This window comes from Equus asinus, chromosome 3, assembly GCF_041296235.1.
Source record: "Equus asinus isolate D_3611 breed Donkey chromosome 3, EquAss-T2T_v2, whole genome shotgun sequence".
Classification (NCBI taxonomy): domain Eukaryota; kingdom Metazoa; phylum Chordata; class Mammalia; order Perissodactyla; family Equidae; genus Equus; species Equus asinus.
The window spans coordinates 145,963,966-145,986,327 of NC_091792.1; the positions used below are offsets into that span (position 1 = coordinate 145,963,966).

At 35.1% G+C, this 22,362-nt stretch overlaps 1 protein-coding gene across 2 annotated transcripts in view; it reads right to left on the reverse strand.

Moving 5' to 3' along the window:
- SLIT2 (slit guidance ligand 2) overlaps positions 1 to 22,362 on the reverse strand; it is a 357,802-nt gene that overhangs the window by 46,119 nt on the left and 289,321 nt on the right. For both annotated transcript variants that reach the window (XM_014838841.3, XM_014838839.3), the window contains 8 exons: positions 21,650 to 21,718; positions 18,891 to 18,962; positions 18,306 to 18,377; positions 16,676 to 16,747; positions 13,588 to 13,751; positions 1,873 to 1,997; positions 1,640 to 1,737; positions 259 to 398 (listed from right to left, as the gene is read on the reverse strand). In XM_014838841.3, coding sequence (XP_014694327.1) covers positions 259 to 398; positions 1,640 to 1,737; positions 1,873 to 1,997; positions 13,588 to 13,751; positions 16,676 to 16,747; positions 18,306 to 18,377; positions 18,891 to 18,962; positions 21,650 to 21,718 — 812 coding nt within the window. The remainder of the gene's footprint in view (positions 1 to 258; positions 399 to 1,639; positions 1,738 to 1,872; positions 1,998 to 13,587; positions 13,752 to 16,675; positions 16,748 to 18,305; positions 18,378 to 18,890; positions 18,963 to 21,649; positions 21,719 to 22,362) is intronic.

Here is a 22,362-nt window from a genome sequence, read left to right on the forward strand (position 1 = left end):
TTGACAGCTTCTTTTTTGCTGGACAGCATGACTTTATGATAGATGCCTACGTTCTAACTGAGCTTGCTGGGTCTTTTATTTGGTTGGCTGAAACCATCTTTAAGTCCATCTGTTATTTACATTATATCTGATTTCTGAAACACCTACCAGTTAGTAAATAATACAGTGGTTTACTAAACATACATTGGCAGCTTAGTGCCAATGATGCTTTCAAACAGACACAGAGATCGATGGCGTAGCATTTCCTATTCTTCTTACCTGTGTACTCAGGTGGGCAAAGGCAGGTGTAGTTATTAATTCCATCAACGCACGTAGAATTATTTTCACAGTCATTATCTTCACAGTCATCAACATTGACTTCACAATTTTCTCCTTCAAATCCATCAGCACAAATACACCTGAACACCATGGGGAGAAAAGGCAAAAAACATCTTCCTGCATTTTGAAACCATATGGTTTAAATATTGAAAAAGACTAAATACACTCATCAATTACAGGGTTTTTAACTACAAGACATTGATTTTTAAAATGCTTTTAAATAACATGTTGTAAGCATCGATTTACAGTGATATCCCCCAAATCAGAAACAATTTGAAAAGAAAAATTATGCTGGCTGCAGGATGGCAAATGGCCCCGTGGTCCCATAACTCAATAAATTCAACATATTTTCAGGTCTAAAACATAAGCAAAGTTTACTTTACAGTCCTACATATCTGAATCTCAAGTTGTGTGCTAATAAAATAATTCTTACTTCTTTGCTCTGATTCTGATTTTTAAAAATTACACCTATCACCCTATGTGTAATGTTCTTGGTGTCTCAAAACAAAAAAGAAATCTGAAAATCTAATTTTGTCTTCCTTGCAATTATAAAATGTGAATGTTCTCGTTAAATTTCAACAAATTCGATTTGTTTTCACTGGCATAACACATGTATATTTAATCCTGATAAGTACCAGAATAATCTTTGAGTAAAGTCTCAATGAAAAAGAGACACTTTCATAACAGAATGCAGAAATGAGGTGTATTTATTATAAAAAGTGATATTTCTAACAAGCTTTAGTAGTAGATTAGCCTTCTTATGTGAAATTATTAGTGTCACTATAAAAACTCTATTTCATAATTCATGAAGTACATCTGGAGTAATTGTACTGTATGATTAAATAACTCCAGATTAAAAATGTTCACAGCATGTTTGTCTACTCACATTGTGGCTTGGAAATGAATCATTAATTTTCTGTTTCAGTGGGACCTAACATCTTATCATTACACACTGTCTTTAAAGCAATACACAAAACAACAGATGAATATATGACTTGCAGTAGGGGACAGTTGGCTATTCATTAGCATAATAGAGCCACTACTTTGTCTTGACCGAATCGGACTTGATTTATCATAATATGTGCATGTGAGTGTCTTTAAATTTCTTAATTTTGTAGCATCCTGAGCTGAGAACACTATAATGTCTCCATTTGTTTTTGTATCACAATATCTCTGAGAGGGACTAATACATATTTATCTTATGAATATATTTCTGGCATACTTTTTAAAATAATGCCCTTTGATTTGAAAAGGAAAATGCGTGTTTACTTATTCTTGTTCCAGTACTTCAGACACAGAAGATTACAGACTGATGACCTACCAGAATCCATCTTTTTCTCCTTCTTTTAAGTGGCAAGTTCCTCCATGTTTACATGGGTTACTGATGCATGCGTGAATTGGGACATCACAGTCCTGCCCCTGGAGAAGGAATGGCCAAGGAAGTTGAGTGTAAGTAAAGTAGTTCTCAGCACACAGACAAAGCACAATAAAATTACGAAGGCCCAAAGCAAGCTATGTTTTCATTTCGTGGTTCCCACAACAGCTTCTACTTACCTTGAAACCATATGGACAGGTGCAGCGGTAAAAGTCAACTGGATCATTGTTACAGGTGCCATCATTTTTACATGGATTTGATAAGCAGGGGTTACATTTAGCTAGAATATTGACATCCATGGGACCTAAAAATTAATTGGAAAATATGAGAAAACTGATGTTTTCTATTTTTAGTTCACATCAAATTATTTCAATGCCTTAATGTAACAATAAATTCTGTATAAAAGTTATTATTGATCGCATATCTATATGTGTTTCTCTTCCAAAAAACCCGAAATCAGCATCATCATATTTCATTCAAGAACACAACAGAAGGCCTTCTTATTGGGGAGTATGTTGAGACTCTCTCACGTCAGAGAGGGACTCTGCGTTGTGGGCTTAAGTGGTTAGTATGTGATGTTAGTGACATCAATGTCACAGGATCAATCCCCTCATGGGCTGACTAGCTTATGTGGATGTGTTCCATGGCCACCATCTGTACCTTAACCTCAGCCAGTTGTCATGGAAATGCATGCCATCGATCCCAAAGAGGACTCTGTGTGTGTGTGTGTGTGTGCATGTGTGTGTGCTGAAGATGGGTTGGCAAGTTTTACAAATAAGTAGAAATTCATCAGTTCAATTAAAAATAAAATAGTATGTACCTTCCCTGATAACATTAGTTCAGTAGCTGTATTTTCACAGAGGAAATACAAAGCAGTGCCACTTCCATGCATACGAAAATAAACCAATGTAATCTCCATTATATCCTTTGGGTTCAGTTTGTTAGCACAGGAGCACAGGCACACAATGGGTGAGATTTTTGTATCTTCCTCTCCAAGAAGAAAACAGCATTGAAATGATCTCTACTTGTAATCTCACCTTTGGGATACACATTTTTTATAAACCTCATGATCTACGAAAGCTCTGGGTTAATGCAGATTCAGTAGCAGCCATTTTCCTGTGGTAACACATATTTATTCCTAAATGGCTAACAATGCAGAAATTGTACCATCCTCAAAAAAAATTATGTTCCATTGATGCTACATTTTGCACTGTTTATGAGAGCTCACTAGACGGCCTTTTGGCAACTGTCTGATAAGGACACTGTCAAAGTGACATCTTCACACAAAAAATACAAATTTTTTGTAACATAAACACTATGTTTCTGCTATCACCAATCTTTCGGTAGTTCTTTATCCTTGTTGGAATATGCATCAATAATTCCAATTGCATGTTTTGGCACACATAATTTCTAGTAAAGTTATCCGAGTCAATTGTATAGCATGTCCCCTCTACTATCACTGCTCTAAACTTCTAATGTACCTATACCCAAAAAGTGGTATGACTTCTGCTCATACAAACTACCTTTCATCAAATATTTCTACAGATTAGAGTACCTATTTGTGAGTTGTCGGTCTACCAAAAGAAACTCACGTATGAAAGAGAATGTGAGTTAACATGGTGGCCATAGAGACTACTCATATCTAAGTATTTTCTTATCCTGGGAAATACCAGTACAATTTCATATAACAGTTTTGAAGTAAAATCCAAAGAAGGATAGTATTCTGCATTGTTTAGTTTTTCTATTAACTAAGAAAAAAAAGGTGAAATATATCTACATAGAGATTCCCGTTTCTTTTTTAACGACTTAGAAATGGATGACAGTTCCAGGGATGGCTGTGTTCATGGGCAGGGCTGGCATTTGCTTTTCGTGACACAGTCACTGACGGAGGCCTTGCCAGTCTTCCCTTCACTTTTTCTTGGTAACCAGAATAATTAATGCAGTCGCTATATCAAATGACAGCTGGAAAATTTCTGGGATTAATACTGAAGTGAGCCTCATAGAAATTTAATTTCTCACCTCTACTCCAACTTATTTATCAAATAACTTTAGCTATTCAGCACATTGCAGAGCTGAATGGTGGCAGTTATTAAAAGCAGTTAGCTAAATTAACATAATATGCCACAATAAATGGCTTTGTGTTGGCTAAAGTTATCACACTTAGAATCAGCCATAGAAAGGAAGTATCTAACTAGTAATGGATCCCTTAGCTAGGCTAGAAGAAAGAATTTGACTTGGAACAAAGGCGTGGGATGAAACAGCTAAGAATGTATACCAGCAAAATAGCATGTCAGCAAATGCAACGACTGTAAACACTCTTCTGGCCACTTCCCAAGACCTTGAGAACAATTGTCTTTTGATCTATTTCTGTGCTTTCAACCTTGTAAGACCGTGGTTTGAACGGAAGGGTTCAGGGTTGGCAGTTTCTAAGTTTATTCTGTGGAATCTGATATTTTTCAAAAATTATGTTTGATTATTTAGGTTCTGAGAAGCTGGAGATTATTTATCAAAAAACTGGATATGAAGAATTTAAGTGAGTATACAGGTAAAAAATTGCCAGGCTGAAGTAGTCCCTGTGTAGTTTAGCACATAGTCAAGATTTGTTTAATAAATATTCTCTGAGTCTATCTGACTAATATGCAGATTCAAATTTCTCCACATTTTTCCAGCAGTGAATTTGGTTTCCTATTTAGCTAATCATGGTCAATTACCTTCAGTACCTGGAATTTCTTATGGGTATACAATGGGAGATTGTTGCCCCCTCATATATATTGAGATTAGCTAAAGGAGTCAAAATAACAAGCTTTCCCATGTGCAAAGGCTTCCTCTGGCAATTTCTTAAACCCGCAAACTGTTCTGGTGGCATCAGGATTGGGAATACAGCAAAATATTGAGTTCTAAATTCTTCAGGTTGGTAAGGTTGACTACTATCACTACATTTATTGCTTTTCCTTTTTTTCAAATCCTTCTTTTACAGTCAATTCTTCAGTCATAATTTCTTATTTCTGGTACTTGAGCTTGAGGGAAAGGCAATTCAAAAGATGTTTGTAAATTATATAAATTCCAAATCACCATCCTCTGATATGTCCAAATATCTCACAATGATACAATTCCTTTTCCTATTTTATTTAAGCTGTAATTCCACCTAATGAAATATCCTTCTTATAACGTGATTTTTACATCTACCTGGTTTACCTAAATCTGCTTATTTCTATATGCTTACTCCTTGGAACTACATTCCTTGTATCTGGCTCTCTCCTGTCATTCATCTTCCCACTCATATTTGCCCCACTTCTAAGTCTACCTTCTATCTTTTTGTTGCCTTCACTTTGTGATTCATTTTCCATGCAGGAAACTTTCTCTGAGGTGCTTTCCTGCAAAGTTCTTATTCAAAAGGAATGATGTCTTTAATCTGTAATCTGTCTATAATAAGGAGGTGATACCAGAGCTAAAGGGAGATGATAAATACAGTCATAATGAAATGGTGGAAGAGTTAGCATAGTTCTCTAGAAGCAAACCAACACTTGTAGAATTTTACACACTTGATTATTCCCAGGTGAAACGAAGATGTCCAGGAATAGTAATTAGACAAGTCCTTTAGCATAATGCATTGTAATCTTGGAGAGAAAATCTGAAGTCCATCAACCCAAGTTGGTAACCTACATTTGTCACTTAAGTTGTAGAATTAGAAGAATAATGGCAGCCATGTCAATGGGTTGTTTTAAGCACTGGATGACATGCTAATGAATGTTGAGCAGGGAACATAGTGAGAGCAAGCACAGAAGCCACAGCAAGTTCTGACATGTTCCTAGACTTCCAAAGAAGGCAGGGCGATGGGGGAAACATAAGTGGTTTACTTAAAAGGAGAAAGACGTTCACTGAGTTCTTCTCAGTGTCCATCACAAGTTCACTGAGTACCTTCTGTCTAGTGTTGCTGAAATGTAGGGGCTATTATTATCTAAACCATGGGAGAATGGAAGTAGGCACTGAGAGATAATCATCCACTGAGTAACAACACCCAGAGCTAATGATTTTATGGTTTTTAAGAACTGCAACTGTGATTTGTAAATTTGGCATGGACAAACCACCAGAAATAGCAGTACAACATTAAGAAGAAGAGGTTCTCTTCGTTCTTGCACTGCTACTTGGCAAGGAACCATGGCTTGCTTGCTGATACAACTTCACCAATCTTCAATCTTCCCTCCTTCCCAAAGTTAAGTAATTCCAAGAAATGCTAAATTATTACCAACACATTAGCTCTCATAAGATGTGTGCCATAGAGGAGAAAAGAAATCTAGCTTCAGGGCTACAGATGTTTACTAACGTCACTGAAATGAAGGAGGCCAGTCCGGGATAACTAGATTGATTTAAGATTTGGTCTTGACTTAAGAGAGTCCTGTAACATCAGCTATATGGATTGGAGGTGTGTTTAGCTTAATAATTCAAAGGGAAAATGAGCAGAAAGTTTGGTTAACAATTTGTCATTGTCAGTTACTTTAATCTTTAATGGAAGAACTGGCAGACCTCAAATCCATTAAAGCTTATAGGCAGACTTGCTTACTTGACTCAAATCACTAGCTATGCATCTGACACCAATATTGCCACCCACTGAGAATTGTATCTCACTTTGATTTATTACTAAAAGCTCCAGATACAAATTTCTAAGTATATGCCAGAGTCTGCCTTCATTCTGGCATCCCATGGAAACATGAGTCGAATAACGGAATCCTCTAGCACTGCCCTCATATAAAGTCAGAGGTACATCAAAGACAACTCAGGAAAAACATAGGAAATATTTGATGCTGGGCATAATTAACTAAAAGGAGGTTTTTATTTAAAACCAAACATTCTAGGCTCCACTTGCTATTGCATTACTGCTTTTCTTAAGCATTAATATCAAACACGTATTTTTTTTTTTTAAAGATTTTATTTTTTTTTTCCTTTTTCTCCCCAAAGCCCCCCGGTACATAGTTGTATATTCTTCGTTGTGAGTCCTTCTAGTTGTGGCATGTGGGATGCTGCCTCAGCGTGGTTTGATGAGCAGTGCCATGTCCGCGCCCAGGATTCGAACCAATGAAACACTGGGCCGCCTGCAGCGGAGCGTGCGAACTTAACCTCTCGGCCACGGGGCCAGCCCCACAAACACGTATTTTTAACAACATTTCATCATTAAGTCATTCACTTATCAAATATTTATTGAGGGCCTACTTTGTGCCAGGCACTACGCTAAGTTTTGGGCAAGTGAAATGCCCAAGTTTCTGGAAAAACTTATAGTTTAGTAGTAGAGACATATATATATATCAACTACATAGCACAGTTGCAAGAGGATATGGATAAAGGGAATACATGTTTTGGAATATGTGTTTTAAGTTTCTGCAAGCCATGAAGGGGGAGGAATTCCCTAAGTGAATGGAAATATGAATTTGAAGTTCATAAGAAAAGTCATGGCTAGATATTTGAAGCCATGGGATTGAAATCAATAGATTTAATAGGGTTAAGGAGGAAACCCCATGTATGTTAATACTAAAGAGCAGGAAAGAAAGGGGCGTTGGCAAAGGAATGAAGAAAGAGGCAAGGAGAATGTACAAGAAGGAGCAGTGGCCATCACTGTCTAAGATAAAAAGAGAGCAAATAAAGATAACTAAAAAGAAGCCATTGATGTTGGCAAGATGGAAGTCACTGGTATCCTCATAGTTCCAGTGGAGGGGTGGAGATGGTCTCCAGATGATAGGGGGTTAAAGCCTATCAATTTGCATTACATAAATGGTTAACTATTTAACCTTAGGCTAGTAAATAAATTTCTAGAGTCACAATTAAATGGTAAAGAGTAATAATTATTTTATGGAGTTATTGCATCATAGAGAATATGGATGTACAAAATTTAAGAACAGAATACAAATTGTCGGTTCTTATCACCTACTAAAATAAATGTCTGCTAAAATTTTCCCAGTGTTTTAAATTTTAAAAAGTGTAATGAAAAACAGCCATTATTTGTTTTTTTAAAGAAGGTCAGTTTGGCAAATAACTCTGTATACACCTGAATATTTTCTTTAGCCAGTGAGCAAATCACAATCCCAAGAAGCTAAGGTTATTTCAAAGTTATATATGCTATATGCTAGTGATACTGAATCTGAAAATGTAAAAAGGATTTGACCAAGTCGTAAATACTATTTTGAAATTGATCTAAGTAGTGAATTTTTCATTGCTTCCAGTTTGAGCTAATTATTTAACTTCCTTCATAGTTTAATTAAATGAGTAAGGAAAACATCAACCAATAATTTTGAACGACAAAACAAAAGACTTCAAGTTTGTCAAGAACTCCTTCCAAAAAGACGTTGATCTTGCTGAAAAAAACCCAACAGTATTACAAAGTTGTTGCTGAGAGATGTGCAATTTTCCCCAGGAATTCCAGAATCTAGAGGACTCTTAACATATAAAATTAGTGGAAGAGATCAACCATGTGGTGGTGAAATGTTGGTCATCTGGGGCTATGAAAATGTCCCAGGTTTCCTGACCCTTCGGCTGACCTTTACAAATGAAGTAACGCAGTATCATTGAGGACCATATCCCCGCCTCTTTATTACAGCTTGCGGCTACCATACACCTGCCCAATTTGGGCATCTTCCTCTCTTTTGTGTTCCATTCTCAGTTTCATATGACTCACTATAAGAATCTCCTGATGCCCTGATGGACCTGGTGGTATTGGTTACAATTCCATAATTGTTTGGTGTGTATATATATTATTAATATCTTATACAGTCAAGCACCCTATGATTACATTTTGGTCTGTGACAAACTACATATATCACAGTGGTCCCATAAGATTAGTACCATATAGCTTAGATGTGTAATAGACTATATCATCTAGGTTTGTGTAAGTGCACTGTACGATGTTTTCACAATGACAAAATTGCTTAATGACGCATTTCTAAGAATGTATCCCTGTTGTTAAGCGACGCATGACTGTCTATCTTTCTATCACCAACTTCCATATTGTTTTGGAATGATCTATGTACGTGTATCTATCAGTACAATATAAGCTCCCTGAAGGCAAGAGTTTTTTTCTGTCCTGTTTATTACTGTATTATTAATACCTTGGAACTGTGTCTGGTGCATAACAGAAACTCACATAATATTTGTTGAATAAAAGAAGGAATGTATCATTCATTTCCATTATACTGTTCACTCCTTAGCACATTTAAGTATTTAATAAATACCTGTCAAGTAAAAATGAATAATTTAGTTGTCTGTATAGCTAAATCTTCTTGAACCAAGAGCAACAAAGGGAATACTAGAAATTAACAATATTCTAAATTCCATGCTGACTTTTTCAATGAAAACCTGGAGAGGGCAAAAACCTCTGTTTTATTGCAGACTGCTTGATCATTCTAATTTCACCTGATATTTAAAAGATGAGGACAGGACATTTGGGTTATAAAGACAAGTCATGACCATCTGCTTCCCATTCAAAAATACTTTAATCTGAGTATTAATTAAATATGCTTTGATGACCTGCTTCATCCAGTACATTTATTTCTGTTGTATACTGAAACTATGAGGTTATACTATAAAGAAAATAGTCTGAAGATGTAGGATAAAAATTGTATTGAAATAATTAATTACTCAAAATAATAGCATAGCCTTTCCTAGAAGAGGAAGCATTCAAATTATTACATAGCTATGTAAACATGTCTTCAAACAAGGAATATTCATCTTCCTGCTGTAATTTTAAATTACAAATCTACAAACCACAATATTAGAAGAATGTACTTACATGATTTTCGCAAATAAAATAAAACACGTTAAACTGGCATAACTATGGGAAAAGTTAATTAAAATATAAAAACAAAGTATAAAATATTTAAAGCAGCAGCATTTTACTGCTTTCAAGCTCATAAAGAATGTAAGCTCAAAAACACAATACTCAGTAGATTTCCTAGAGTGAATTATTTTAATTAATAAATTAGAATACTTGGCTTTCTACTAATCCATTTATTATGAAAATATTTCAGCAAAGCATGCCAGAGTGCTTCAGAACTATTATTTTCTAAGTATGTTTCAATAGTAGGGTGGCACTCTTTTTATATTGATAATTTGTTTGGAGAATATTTTTATTGAAAATTATAAAGTAGTGGTAAACCCTGGAGGCAGAGAGTCAAGGTTCAAATTCTGGCTCCTTCATTTAGCATCGCAGAGACTCAATCTCTCTAAATTACATTTTCATCTCTCAAACGGGGAAATAATAGTGCCTACTACAAGAATGATGTAAAGATTAAAAGAGATAAAAATTTCTGTAGAATTCTCAGCACAATGCAAACTGCTCAATTGAAGTTAACTGTTATTATTATTGCTATAATTATTAGTAGTAGTAGTAGCAGCAGTAGTACTGGCAAAGATTTAGTTTGAATTGTCATAAAGTTTGAACTACCAGAGTCTTAAGACAATGAAACTTCACAATATTTTGACAAATGGCGAGAAATGCTATCAAAGGGCATTATGAGTTTCAACGTTTGCTATCACTAAAATTATATTAAGGTATAGAAAAACTGAGCAGATTTTAAAGTCTGCTAAATGCAATTACACTATATTTGTTGAGTTCTGAATGTCTACACTTCTTGCCAACTGGCCTACACCCACGCAGTCTGCTACCCAGTTTAGGATATACCTTGAAATACATGTAATCTGTTGATTTGATAACTTAGTTAATACTGAACTGCCAGAGTTCCAGCATTTTCCTACAGCACAGCTCTGCTCCTGTACTTCCACCCACCTGTAGTGCTGTCCTCATACTTGTCTGCTTGTCCAAACAGCTGGCTTAGACACTTGCACTAAGTCTTTCACAACACTCTCCTCCGACACAATTTCTTCCTCTGAGCCCTTGTAGCAACTGTGCTATCCAATATGGCAGCCACTATCTACATGTGGCTATTTAAGTTTAAATTACAGAAAATTAAAAATTCACTTTCTCAATTGTATAAACTACATTTCAACAACCACATGTGGCTAGTGGCTACCATATTGGATAGCACAGATACAGAACACTGTCATTGTAGAAAGTTCTATCAGGTAGCACTGATCTAGACCAATTTTGCCTCAACTATATTTCATGTTACACTAAGTATATGAGATGCTACAGTCATTAAATGATAAAAGGTCAAATTAGTTAGCTAAATCATGAGTTAAAGAGACATCTATGTATGTATATAAATATGCATTGGACTTCTGAGAACCTTTAATAAATTAACGTATACCATGATGCTCTAAGAATAGAATATAAGTATGTAGCTTTTCTCAAATTTGTGTTATTGTAAAATTTTTTTTTTCAAGAAATATCTCCAGTGAACTCCACATTTTAAGAAATACAGATAAGCACCAGCATTTTTTGACATGAGGTACAAGTATCCCGGGCTACAGAGAAGGGGGACACAGTCAGTTTGTAGTTTCTCAACTTCCCCATATAATCTTTCTAAAACCAATCTGCCCAATAACATGCCTAAGAGTAAGCTTTTATGCCAGTGTCTCCTTCCCTATCTCCCCTTTGACAATCATCTCCACTTCACAAAAGAACAGTATATCTCTTAGCCCACCAGAAATTTACCATGGGGCACTGCCCCAAGGAAACATCTGGGGTCACAAAAGGACAATTTTAAAATATTGGTTATTTGAAAAGTCTCTTGCAATCAATGTACATAATCCCAGAGAGGCATCTTCAATAAAACTTCACTTTTGATTTTTAATAAAAATAGTAAAATACTGATAAATAATTATGCTGTCTCAACAATGATGCATGATTATTAATGGCAACAATTCAAAGAAAACTTTAGAGACTCACAGACTTTTGGTGGCAGGAAATTTTAAACATTCAAATTATATGCTTTTTTTATAGTAAAGAATGATGCAATTCTCTGAGGTACTGGAAATAGGAATTAAATGGGAAAAACAGAAGTTCAAGGGAAAAGAACAATATAAAATGTTATAGAGAATCTTGTTTTTGTCTCTTTTAAAATTAGCTGTAATATTTAGATTCCACCAAATACATTTAAAACAATAATGGAAGAGTCTTATTTTAAAATGTCAATATTTACAATGTGCTGCAAATTACATCTTTTGCAACCATTTATAGCTATGAAAAAAATTAGATGTCAACTTCAAAGTGTTTGGAGGGAATATAGTTTTTGAAAATTCTTTCTTTTATCAATAAATCATGGAGTGTCTCACATCATTTTTTTGTTAGTGTTTTGAAAAGCAATGTTATAATAAAATTAGCAGCTAACATACTGGGTGCTTACTGCATATGAGACAGCACGTTTTACATTATTAACTATTTTTTTTCCAACTTTATTGAGGAATAATTGACAAATATAATTGTGTATATTTAAAGTGTACAGTGTGAGATTTGACATACATTTACATTGTGGAATAATTACTAAGAGCAAGATAATTAACATGTCCATCACCTCATACAGTTAACTCCTTTTTTTTTTTACACTTAAGATCTGCTCTCAGCTACTTTCAAGTGTACAACACCATATTATTAATTATAGTCACCACGCTGTGCATTAGATCATCAGCATTTATTCTTCACTGAAAGTTTGTACTCTTTGACCTGCATCTCCCCATTTCCCCTTCCCCTCAGTCTCTGGCAACCTTTATTCTATTCTGTTCCTATAAAATCAGTTTTTTTCTTTTCTTTAGATTCCGCATATAGTAATTCATCTAATCTTAACAAAACTCTTACCAGGTACATACAATCATCACTTCTGCTTACACATGAGGAAACTGAGGCACAGCCTGGTTAAGCTACTAAATCAAAGTTACATAACTACTGAAACGCAAAGATGGGATTTAGCCCAGGCTATGTCCCACTGCCTAATATTACCTACTCAGATACGTGTATCCTACCTAAACGTTTGAGCGTCGAAAGCTTATATTTTCTGCCAGGTCTGCAAGCCTTGGAAGGCAAGGCCATACTGTAAGCTTCTCTATGCTCTTCAATACCTGGGATTTGGTTTTACACATAAAACATGTTTAATAAACATTTACTGATTATACACTTAGAATTTTCAAGAATTTCTCTTCTCCATCTAATAATTATGAGCAGTCCTCTTTAAACATTTACAAATTAAGAATCATAGCAACCTTCTATCTCATTTGTGGTAAGGAACATAAACCCATATATTTGACTGGAAAAAATGGAAAGATATGTGAAACAAGCTTAATAGTGGTTATCTCTAGGTTACTGTGATTAACGGTTAATTTTAGTTCTTGCAGAAACAGAATGTTTCTTATTGTTCACATTTTCCTTTTCTTTAGATTTTCTATGTTGGGCATATACTACTCTTGTAACAAGAGAAGAGAAGATTTGTTACTAAGACACTATTTTGAATTCGCAGATACATAAAACAGAGGGAAAAAGAGGGATAAGAACAAGGAAGAAATAGCCACATTAACACAGGAAGAGCGCAGCACAGGAGGCAAGTCTGAGGTTTGGCCTGAACACTGGGGAGGGCTTGTTTCTCCTTACCTGCCATCAGGAAGCCACAGGGCCCTGGCAGCCCTAGGAGCAGGGCACACGTTCAGACAAGGCAAAAGCAAAATATTTCACTTGTTAGAGGCTATGAGAGGAAGTTCCAGAAATCGTGCACTCTTCATTTCTTCATACATTTTAAAGAAAATGTAGTCATTTCCAAAGGACTATTTCTGAGATTTATTTGAGAAACCTAGTTCTTTACTTGGGCTCCTAGGTCTTGTCCAAGCATGGGTGGAAACAGGAATTGTTTGTTGGGGCTTTTCAGCTATAACTTTGAGGCCTAGGGGCAAATGGTTTCCTTTTCCTTTTGAAATTAACACTGCGAATATTTATTTACAGAAGTAGAAATGATTAAAAGCCATACCTTGACATGTAAATTTTTTGGAGGGAGTTGTGAGTAACAGTTTATCTGCCATTTCTCCAGGGCCAGCACAGCGAGCAATTCCCGGTTCTTTATATTCTGACTTTACCCAGTCGGATAACCACTGCATGTTACAATCACAGTAAAGAGGGTTGGCTCCAATTGCTCTGGAAAAACAACACCACAAAAGCACACACACACAAAAGTACGGAAGTACTGTTATTTCCTAAGGGAACATAACCCAAACCGATGCTTAGTAGAAAATCTCTATAGATTTATTAATGATTATAATTTAGAAGAAAATGGAGACATTGGGGATTCCCCATTTTCCTGAATTATGTGCATCTGAGATTTAGTGAGTTGTCAATAGTGTTAACACTCATCCGGGCTTTACAAAGTCTCTTTACATTTGCAGAGACAGGAGCATATTGAGTGCAAGCATACCTAAGTACGGATTAACACTTCTTTCATTCACCAATTATTTACTGAAAACCCAGTCGCTATTCTAGATTCTGGGGACCCAAATATGAATAACACATTATTCTGAAAAGGAAATTAACGTATAACATACACTCATACATTAAAATAATTGTCATTAGGAGTGTTATGGTAGAAGTTTTTACAAGATGACTGTCAACTGAAGGTGACCGTTCTGGAGGACTGGTGATTTAAAAACTCTACACTTTTAGATAGTTAGATTCAAGTAGGTGGATAAAGTTGGGAAGGATGTTTCAGAGTAAAAGACCAGTAAGTACAAAGGCATGAAGATAAGAAGGGGCACGAAATAATAAATATACATCAAGTTAGTCCACCAGAGCTGATCTTGACCTTCGCTTGGTGTCTCCCTTTACAACGTCTTTCAGCTGGAACTCTGGTTCCTACTCACATAGGCAGTGGTAGTGACAGGGAGAGTAATCAATATAATAAGTAACACTTATTGCACCATTATAATATGCAGGAACTGTGCAAAGCCATTTACATGAATTACTTCATTTTATCCTAAATAGCAAGTCTATGAGGTCAATACTACTAATAATCCATTTTACAGATTAAGAAATTAATGCCAGAGGGCCAGCCCTGGTGCTCTAGTGGTCAAGTTCGTTATGCTCTGCTTCAGTGGCCCAGGTTCAGTTCCTGGGTGCAGACCTAAGCCACTCGTCTGTCAGCAGCCACGCTGTCGTGGTGGTTCACATACAAAAAGAGGAAGATTGGCCACAGATGTTACCTCAGGGCAAATCTTCCTCAGCAAAAAGAGTTGGCAAACTTGCCAAGTTTGGGCACAAGTGGTAGATGCACAAAGTAGCATTTAAAAAACAGATTAATTCTGATTTATATTTAACTTGTGATTAGTAATTCTTCTAGGTCTACCGTCTAAGCAAAACTATCTTATTCTTTTATCAGGAAACCCCCAAAATACACTTGCAAAACCATAATACTTTATGTTGTAGCAGTTTTAATGCCCAACTCTAACCAAGAATTGGAGTGTAAAATATTATGCTCATGTGTCTGTCATATTCAAACCCTTCTTCTAAATTAAAAATGAGCAAAATGATATTTTTGAATAATTTGATCTCATCTCTACTAACATTTGCTAAGCCCTTGCAAGGGGGCTCAGCAGAAAAAGTGAATGAAGCTGATATGATCTAGGGAGTAAAAGATAAATGTATAAATGAAATACATGACAGAACAGGACACAGGACAAAGAAGACTCAAATGGCTCTCACTCTAGAGGCAGGAGTTAGGGGGGAGTGGCACATAAAGGAAAGTTCTGCTTGACTCAAGCAGCACCTTTCCTAGGCAGCCTTTTCTGATAAACCACCCCCACACTAGCAGAATGGCCACTTTCTCCTCTATGCTCCATTCTTTGCCAGACAGTATGGTGGCCCTGCAACCCTGAGCTAGGGACCTCATTGACATTTTCTCTCAGGCAAATGACATCCACAGAGTTTGCAGGGGGTGGCCCTGATGTTGACTTTCAGTAGGGGCTGAGGCTTACACATGGAAAAGTGAAGGTCTTGCCTCCTGGGACCTAACAGTTTAGAGGAAGGGATATTAACAGTACACACCAAACAGTGTGATAGTCAGATATGCAAAATACCTAGATTGATAACAGAGCCCCCAAAAGGCACATTCAGATACAGCATGATTGACTACTGCCTCCTGCCTCTGCCAATCCCCCTGTCTCACTTTTCTAAACTTCTTATCTTCATGGGGTTTAGTGGGTTTTGGAGGGGAGGGCAAAGCCAGGAGATAATACGGCAGCAACCTCTTTTGGGGAACTTGGAGCCAACGGACACTGATACTTAAGCTGAAGCAGGTGAGCGCCATCAGGTGATGGCAAACTCAGCCTGACCTCCAAGGCTTTGGATTCTAGGGCTGCTGTCTGAAGTTCTTCCAGTTTTGCCATGGTCTTAACATTACAACTCAAAATAATGGAATTTGAGCCAATACAGTTTTTTGGACTCCTTTTATCACACATTTTTAAATTGTTTTATTGCATTTCCAAGAAATACAGAGGTACAAACAGGCTGCTAGGAGAGAGAACACAAAGGAAAAACATTCACCCGAAATGAGGATTTAGCTGTTTCCCCCTACCACATTGCAAAGTCTTGAATCTCTCTAATTTATTTCTGCATGGTGCCATAGTCAATGCTGAGTAATATTTGCTCAATAAATGAATCCAGTTTGATCAAGTCAGGATACGTTTCATGGAGGACTCGATACCTGAGCGGTCACTTGGAAATGTAGGGTTTGGGCAGATCTAACTGAAGGGAGCTGATATTCTAGAATCAGAGAACATTAAGAGAAAAGGCATAGGCTGGGAAGTTGAGGAGCCGTGTTTGTAAGAAGAGATCATTTTAGCTAAGCAAAGAGAACTCAAATAATGGGGAGTAAGAGGCAAAAGGATAAATCAAGGCTACCTTGTAGAGAGCATCACATCTAGATTGAAAATCTTGAGCTTTTCTTTAAAAATGGAACCAATCACATCTTATGATGTTACAGTAAAAGGGTGGCAGAGGTCTGTTTGTTCCAAACTCACTTGCCAGGGAGAGTTTGACTCTAAACCCACCTTCGTGAACTAGGTACTCACAGGTGTGATAATGCAGAAAGATCGTTGAAGGCACCTTCAGGCACAACAGAAATATCATTTCCATGTAAAGAACTGAAAGCGAAAAAAAGCAGAATTAAATTTCCTGCATTTCAGAGAGTTCAGGAAAATTCCCATGCATGTATGAGAATTTAGTTTATAATAAGCATTTTAAATCAGTGCAGAATAGATGATCTATTCAATAAATAGTCTTGGTACAACTGGGTATATATCTGTAAAAGTAAAAAGTTAGTTTCTACCTCATATAATATGCGTAAAATAAATTCTAGGTTGAAGAGTTAAACGTAAAAATAAAACTAAAATGTATTAAAAGAAAATATAGAAGAGCTCCTTTTTATAAACATGGGATAGGAAAGGCTTTCAAAAGCATTATATAAAACTCAGGAACCACAAAGGAAAAGAGTGATAAATTTTTGACAACATAAAATATATCCATAATATGAAAGACACAAGGATTAATTCTGTAAAAGGAGTTGCAAACTTAGAAGTCAAGTAGTGGATGCACAAAGATATGTATGTTAACAAGGAAAAGACAAAATACCCAACAGAAGATGGAAAATGATACGATCAGGCTTATTGAATAAGAAGCACAAATGCTCACTAAACAAGCAAAATATACTCAAATACTCTAGTAATTGGAATTGCAATTAAAACAGGAATAGAAAATAATGTTCAATCTTTCATATGATGAAAATGAAAGGATTAATAATATTCAATATTTTCAAGCGTGCTTTGAAACAGGTACTCTATTAAAATAGAATTGCTAGAAAATAAATTTGTAAATTGACAAAATCCTCTTTTGGGGGACAACTTGACAGTTACTTCTGGTATTCTCGCGATATACTTGACAGTAAGATGAACGTGTAGGATGTTCACTCCAGCACTGTGTAGAAGAAGTAAAATTTGGAATCAAACCAAATGATAGTAGAGATGAGGACGATTAAATAAGTTATAGTTCCTTCATCCTATGGAATACTCTATACCAGTTAAACAGTTGAGGAATCTTTTTATGTGATGGAATGGAAGGAAATAGGCTAAAGCATGTTGTTAAATAAAAATAGCCAAAGGTAGAACAAGAACAAATCTTATTTATGGTTTTTAAAAGTTATATAGCCAGGGACATACATATATCAGTATACAAAAAATTGCATATAAAAAGGACCAGAAAAGAACATCAAACTATTTAACCGTTGATTCTAGGGGAAGGGATTGGGACTGAGGATCATGTTTTATTTCATATACTTTAAAATATATTTTTAATGGCAAAAATGTATTTCTGTGTTATGTAATTTTTAAAGAAATTAAAATTTCCTATACTTCTTTCAAAATTAGTTGGATCTATATGAAACATACATCTTAATATTTATATAATCAAATAAATGACTACAGCACCTTGTTACAAAAGAGAAAATTATGTTGTTCAAATAAAAGCTGTTGAGCAATGATACAATAAGATACAATTTTCCTACTTCCAAATTTGTAGTAAATCCTAATGCAAATATCTAAAAATACTCAAGACTCAACAAAGCAGTTAAATTATTAAATTATTAAAGTTAAATTATTATTTCTCAGATCACTGAGAAAAGAAGTGTTTTGAACATAAAATGCTTACAGTAATCTGAGAGACTTCAATCCATCGAAGGTTCGAGGAGGAATACATCTCAAACGGTTGTAACTAAGAATTCTGAAAGCACACGTAAGCCAATTTGTTTTACTCAGGTATACCATAATGGCCAAATGTCATTTTTAAAGCAAAGCAGTTAAGAAAAGAGCTATTTAAGCATCTTATAAATTGAGAATATTGATGCATAGTACATATTTTTAATCTTTCTGTAGTTTCACTAATACAACATATTTATTTCTAAATATGGTCTAGAATGCTTCCAAGGCTGATGCCTCAACTATGCCCGCCCCCCCCACCCCAAGTGACTTTCCTCAGAGGTCTGCCTTAAGGATCTCTCCCAGCCCCACCACAAACAAAAACTATTCTTTGTTTCTTTTACAGAGCCCAATACTTTTTATAATATCTGTATTTGCCTGTTTATTGAGGTTTTATTTGTCTGTTTCTCCCAACAGTATTTACATTCCTTGAGGGCAGAGACTCTCTCTGTCTTGTTTACCAGGAATGTCCAGGGCCTAGAAAATGCATTTTGTCCAGTGAATTAATAAATATTCAGTACCACACATTCACACTCACAAGGTGAGGAGCTGGGTCATGTTGCTGAAGCTCTGATTAGAAAGGGTGCTTATTCGGTTGTTACTTAAGTCTCTAAAATGGAAAAAGAAAGAAATGGAGTCTGCTGTTACCACAGAAATTGAAATATTAGTGATTCTTAGAAAGAGAAAGATCTTCTTGTTCACAGCAGATTGTTAACACTCAGCTTTTATCTGAAAATAGCAAAACACTGGGTAACTCTCTGGGGTAGACTGTAATGTTATTCATAATTATTCACACCCTTGCCTGTTGAAATTAGAAGTGACCACATGCCTTGCTTTGGCTGATGAAGTGTGGGCAGCAGTGCCAGCTTCACTTCAGGACAGAGCTTCAGAAGGAGCTCACTTTTTCCGTATCCCTCTGCTTTCTTCCCTGCAAGACCTGTGATGGTCCACAGAGAGCCCACACCTGTTGTCGGGTCCTGGAGCAGAGACATGCGGAGGCACTCACAACAGACACATTTTATGAGTGAGAAATAAACCTTTGTTCTTGAAAGTTCCATTGCTTGCACATACTTCCTTGTCATTGATACATACACTGACTGATAGACATATGTAAATTTGAATATTGAAAGAATGCCTCATTTAATTACACTCACAATGCCATCATTAAAAACAATGCCATCATTAAAACTTTGCCCTGAGCAAAGTCACTGGCAAATAGTAGGTCTTCAGTAAATATCTGTTTAATGAATGATAAGTAAATGTGGATTTTTTACCAATGCTAAACGGCTATTAATGGGTACTTTGTACTATGGGTTGTAATTTATATTCAGTGAACTTGACCTTATTTTTATTATATATAATATATATGAGATATATAATATGACATATAATATATATTATAAATACAATATAATAATATAATATATAATGTAATCTAATAATACAAAATGACATGTATATTTTGCATTTTGTTTTAGAAAAAAATTAGTGAATATATACACATTCACACTCACCTTTATATGACAATGTGACACACATTAGTAAATATGTATAAATTCACTAATTTTGTTCTAAAGCAAAATGCCAAATATATGAATAAAAGGAAGATTCATGAATAAACAGAAGATTATGGGTCATAATTTATGTTCCTTTATGTGTGTGTATTTATATTCACTGTTTTTTCTGAAGCAAAGTAGATGAATAAATGCAAGATTCAGAAAAGCTTAAGATTAGCCGTTTCTTCATTAAAATACCAAAATATCAGTAAAATGAACCAATAAAATTGTGAAAATGGTAGGAATGTTATAGGAGCTTTATAATCCCTTATCTTCTTAGCTGCAGAATTACTATACCAAAACTTTAAAAATAAATAAATATATCTATGTTAGCAGAAGTTACTTGCCTAGAGTTGCATAAGGAGTCATTGGTAAAAGCATTTCTGGATCTACAAATTCTCATTTTTCATTTCCAAACTGGTTTTAAATAATCACATGCTGTCCCACAAATGACCCAATTCTGCTGAAGTGACCCTTTGGAAATTGCAGCAATTTAATGGTTTATTTAACCGAAGAAAATGTATGTAATCAGTTTTTGCTGCTATTAAATAAATAACGAGAGGCAGAATAAGACCTTTTAGAAGACATTCTCTCTTTTCTTAATTTAATCTTTCGTCATTTAAACAGTCTTACACACATTTACAAAGCGTTTGATTTTCCCATACTTTTAAGGAAAACTAAAAATGATCAACAGCATTTTAGCTAACCTCCATCTGCCTAGGATAAAGCATACATTGAGAAATGTAACATTTTCTGCTACCTAAGTTTCTAGAATTCACTAGTTAGGAATAAACCTCCTTATTCTAGGAATACTAGAAATCCACCTCCTAAGCCGACTAGTCATATTTACTCTAAAATCAGATAGATTTAAACTAAAGATAAAGCATTTCCCTTTACATCCACTATCGTTGCTAATTTTTTGTTTTGTGAGAAGTTTTATCAACTACTAACCTAGCTACGCTGTGTGACATTATATATAGTAAGATTATACATATTTTTAAACAGTGTGCACACCTTATTGAAATGTTGGTATGTTTAAATATCATCTTGTATTCACAACTTAAAGATGGCAAAAACTGTTTACATACATTACCAAAAAAATATGTTATTTTAGGAGGACATCAAACCAAATTAAAAAATAATTCAATGTTTTGAAATTTATACCCCAAATGTCTGCATCTTTGACAAGTTTACTTAAATGCTGTGTAAGTAACTACGGATTTTAGAAAATAGATTTTAATACTGGAAGCCCATAACTTAATTCATAATGTATTTTATATAAGAGAATAAAACCTAATAAACTAGATTTCAAATACATTTTCAGTAAAGTTACTACTATCTACTATCTTTTGCTTAAAGTCAAGAATAAAAATATTGTTTTCCATCTTTCTTTCCTTGGCTTGTCATAAAATAGCCTTATTCATTATCAATTTACTGCATTCATTATGCACAATATTCATTACCGATTTACTGCATTTCTATAATTCTTTGATACTCATACTTAATCGTATTTGTACTTTGAATAAAGGAGGACCTTTTTCTAAGACACTCCATCGCCTGATTGATATTCAATGAAGATGTAGCTAGTGATCCAGAACTTCAACGAGCAAGGAGGGAGCCATCTAACTGTAAATGATTTATTTTATCTGAAAGGTTCACTAAATCTTCTGCTCCTTGCTATCCCCATTTTCATGAAACAGAATAAGAAGTCAAAGACAGAAAAATATAATACATTACTTACATAAGTGTTAAATGTTTGTAGTTAGAGAGTTCCTTAGGAACCAGTGTAAATTGGTTCCCATCCAGATACCTAAAAATAAGGAAACAATAGTATCTTTTTTAAAGTAACAGTAGTGTATCATAAAATAGTTGAACAATATTTCACTCTTCATTGAGGCAGGGAAGCACTTGGCAGATTTGTCTTTAAGAGGTCATGTTCTTAGCTGGGATGTTTATTTAAGAGAAATAAAGAAAAAAAAAGCCGTGTTGTCCAATCCAGTAGAATTATTTTGCGGATCACTTAGGTTAAATTATAAAACCAAGGGGAGACTGGTGAGTCCAGTTCTTTGCGGTTTATCTAAGAAGGCAAGGCATGTATGCAACCACTTGTGTGTCAGCAAGAAGGTTCATTCAACCAACCATAGTTTTAGTCAGCCTCCAGTTCGCTTGTTTTTATCTGGAGACAATGCCATGAAATGCATTCACTACTGGCAGAACCTTGCTACTGAGGACAAGACTTCTCTTCAAAGCTTTCATGGATATCAATACAGTTAGTAAATAAAGATCGGTGCTTTAAAAGAGATACTTGGGAATTTAAAAATAATTAGATTTCAATTAAAAATATCTTTGAAATAGTTTTTATCACTGTATATACAGCTTGGTAATAATAATTTTAGGAGGTTTCATAGGAAATCACAACATTTTTCAAATATACAAATATATCATATATATGCA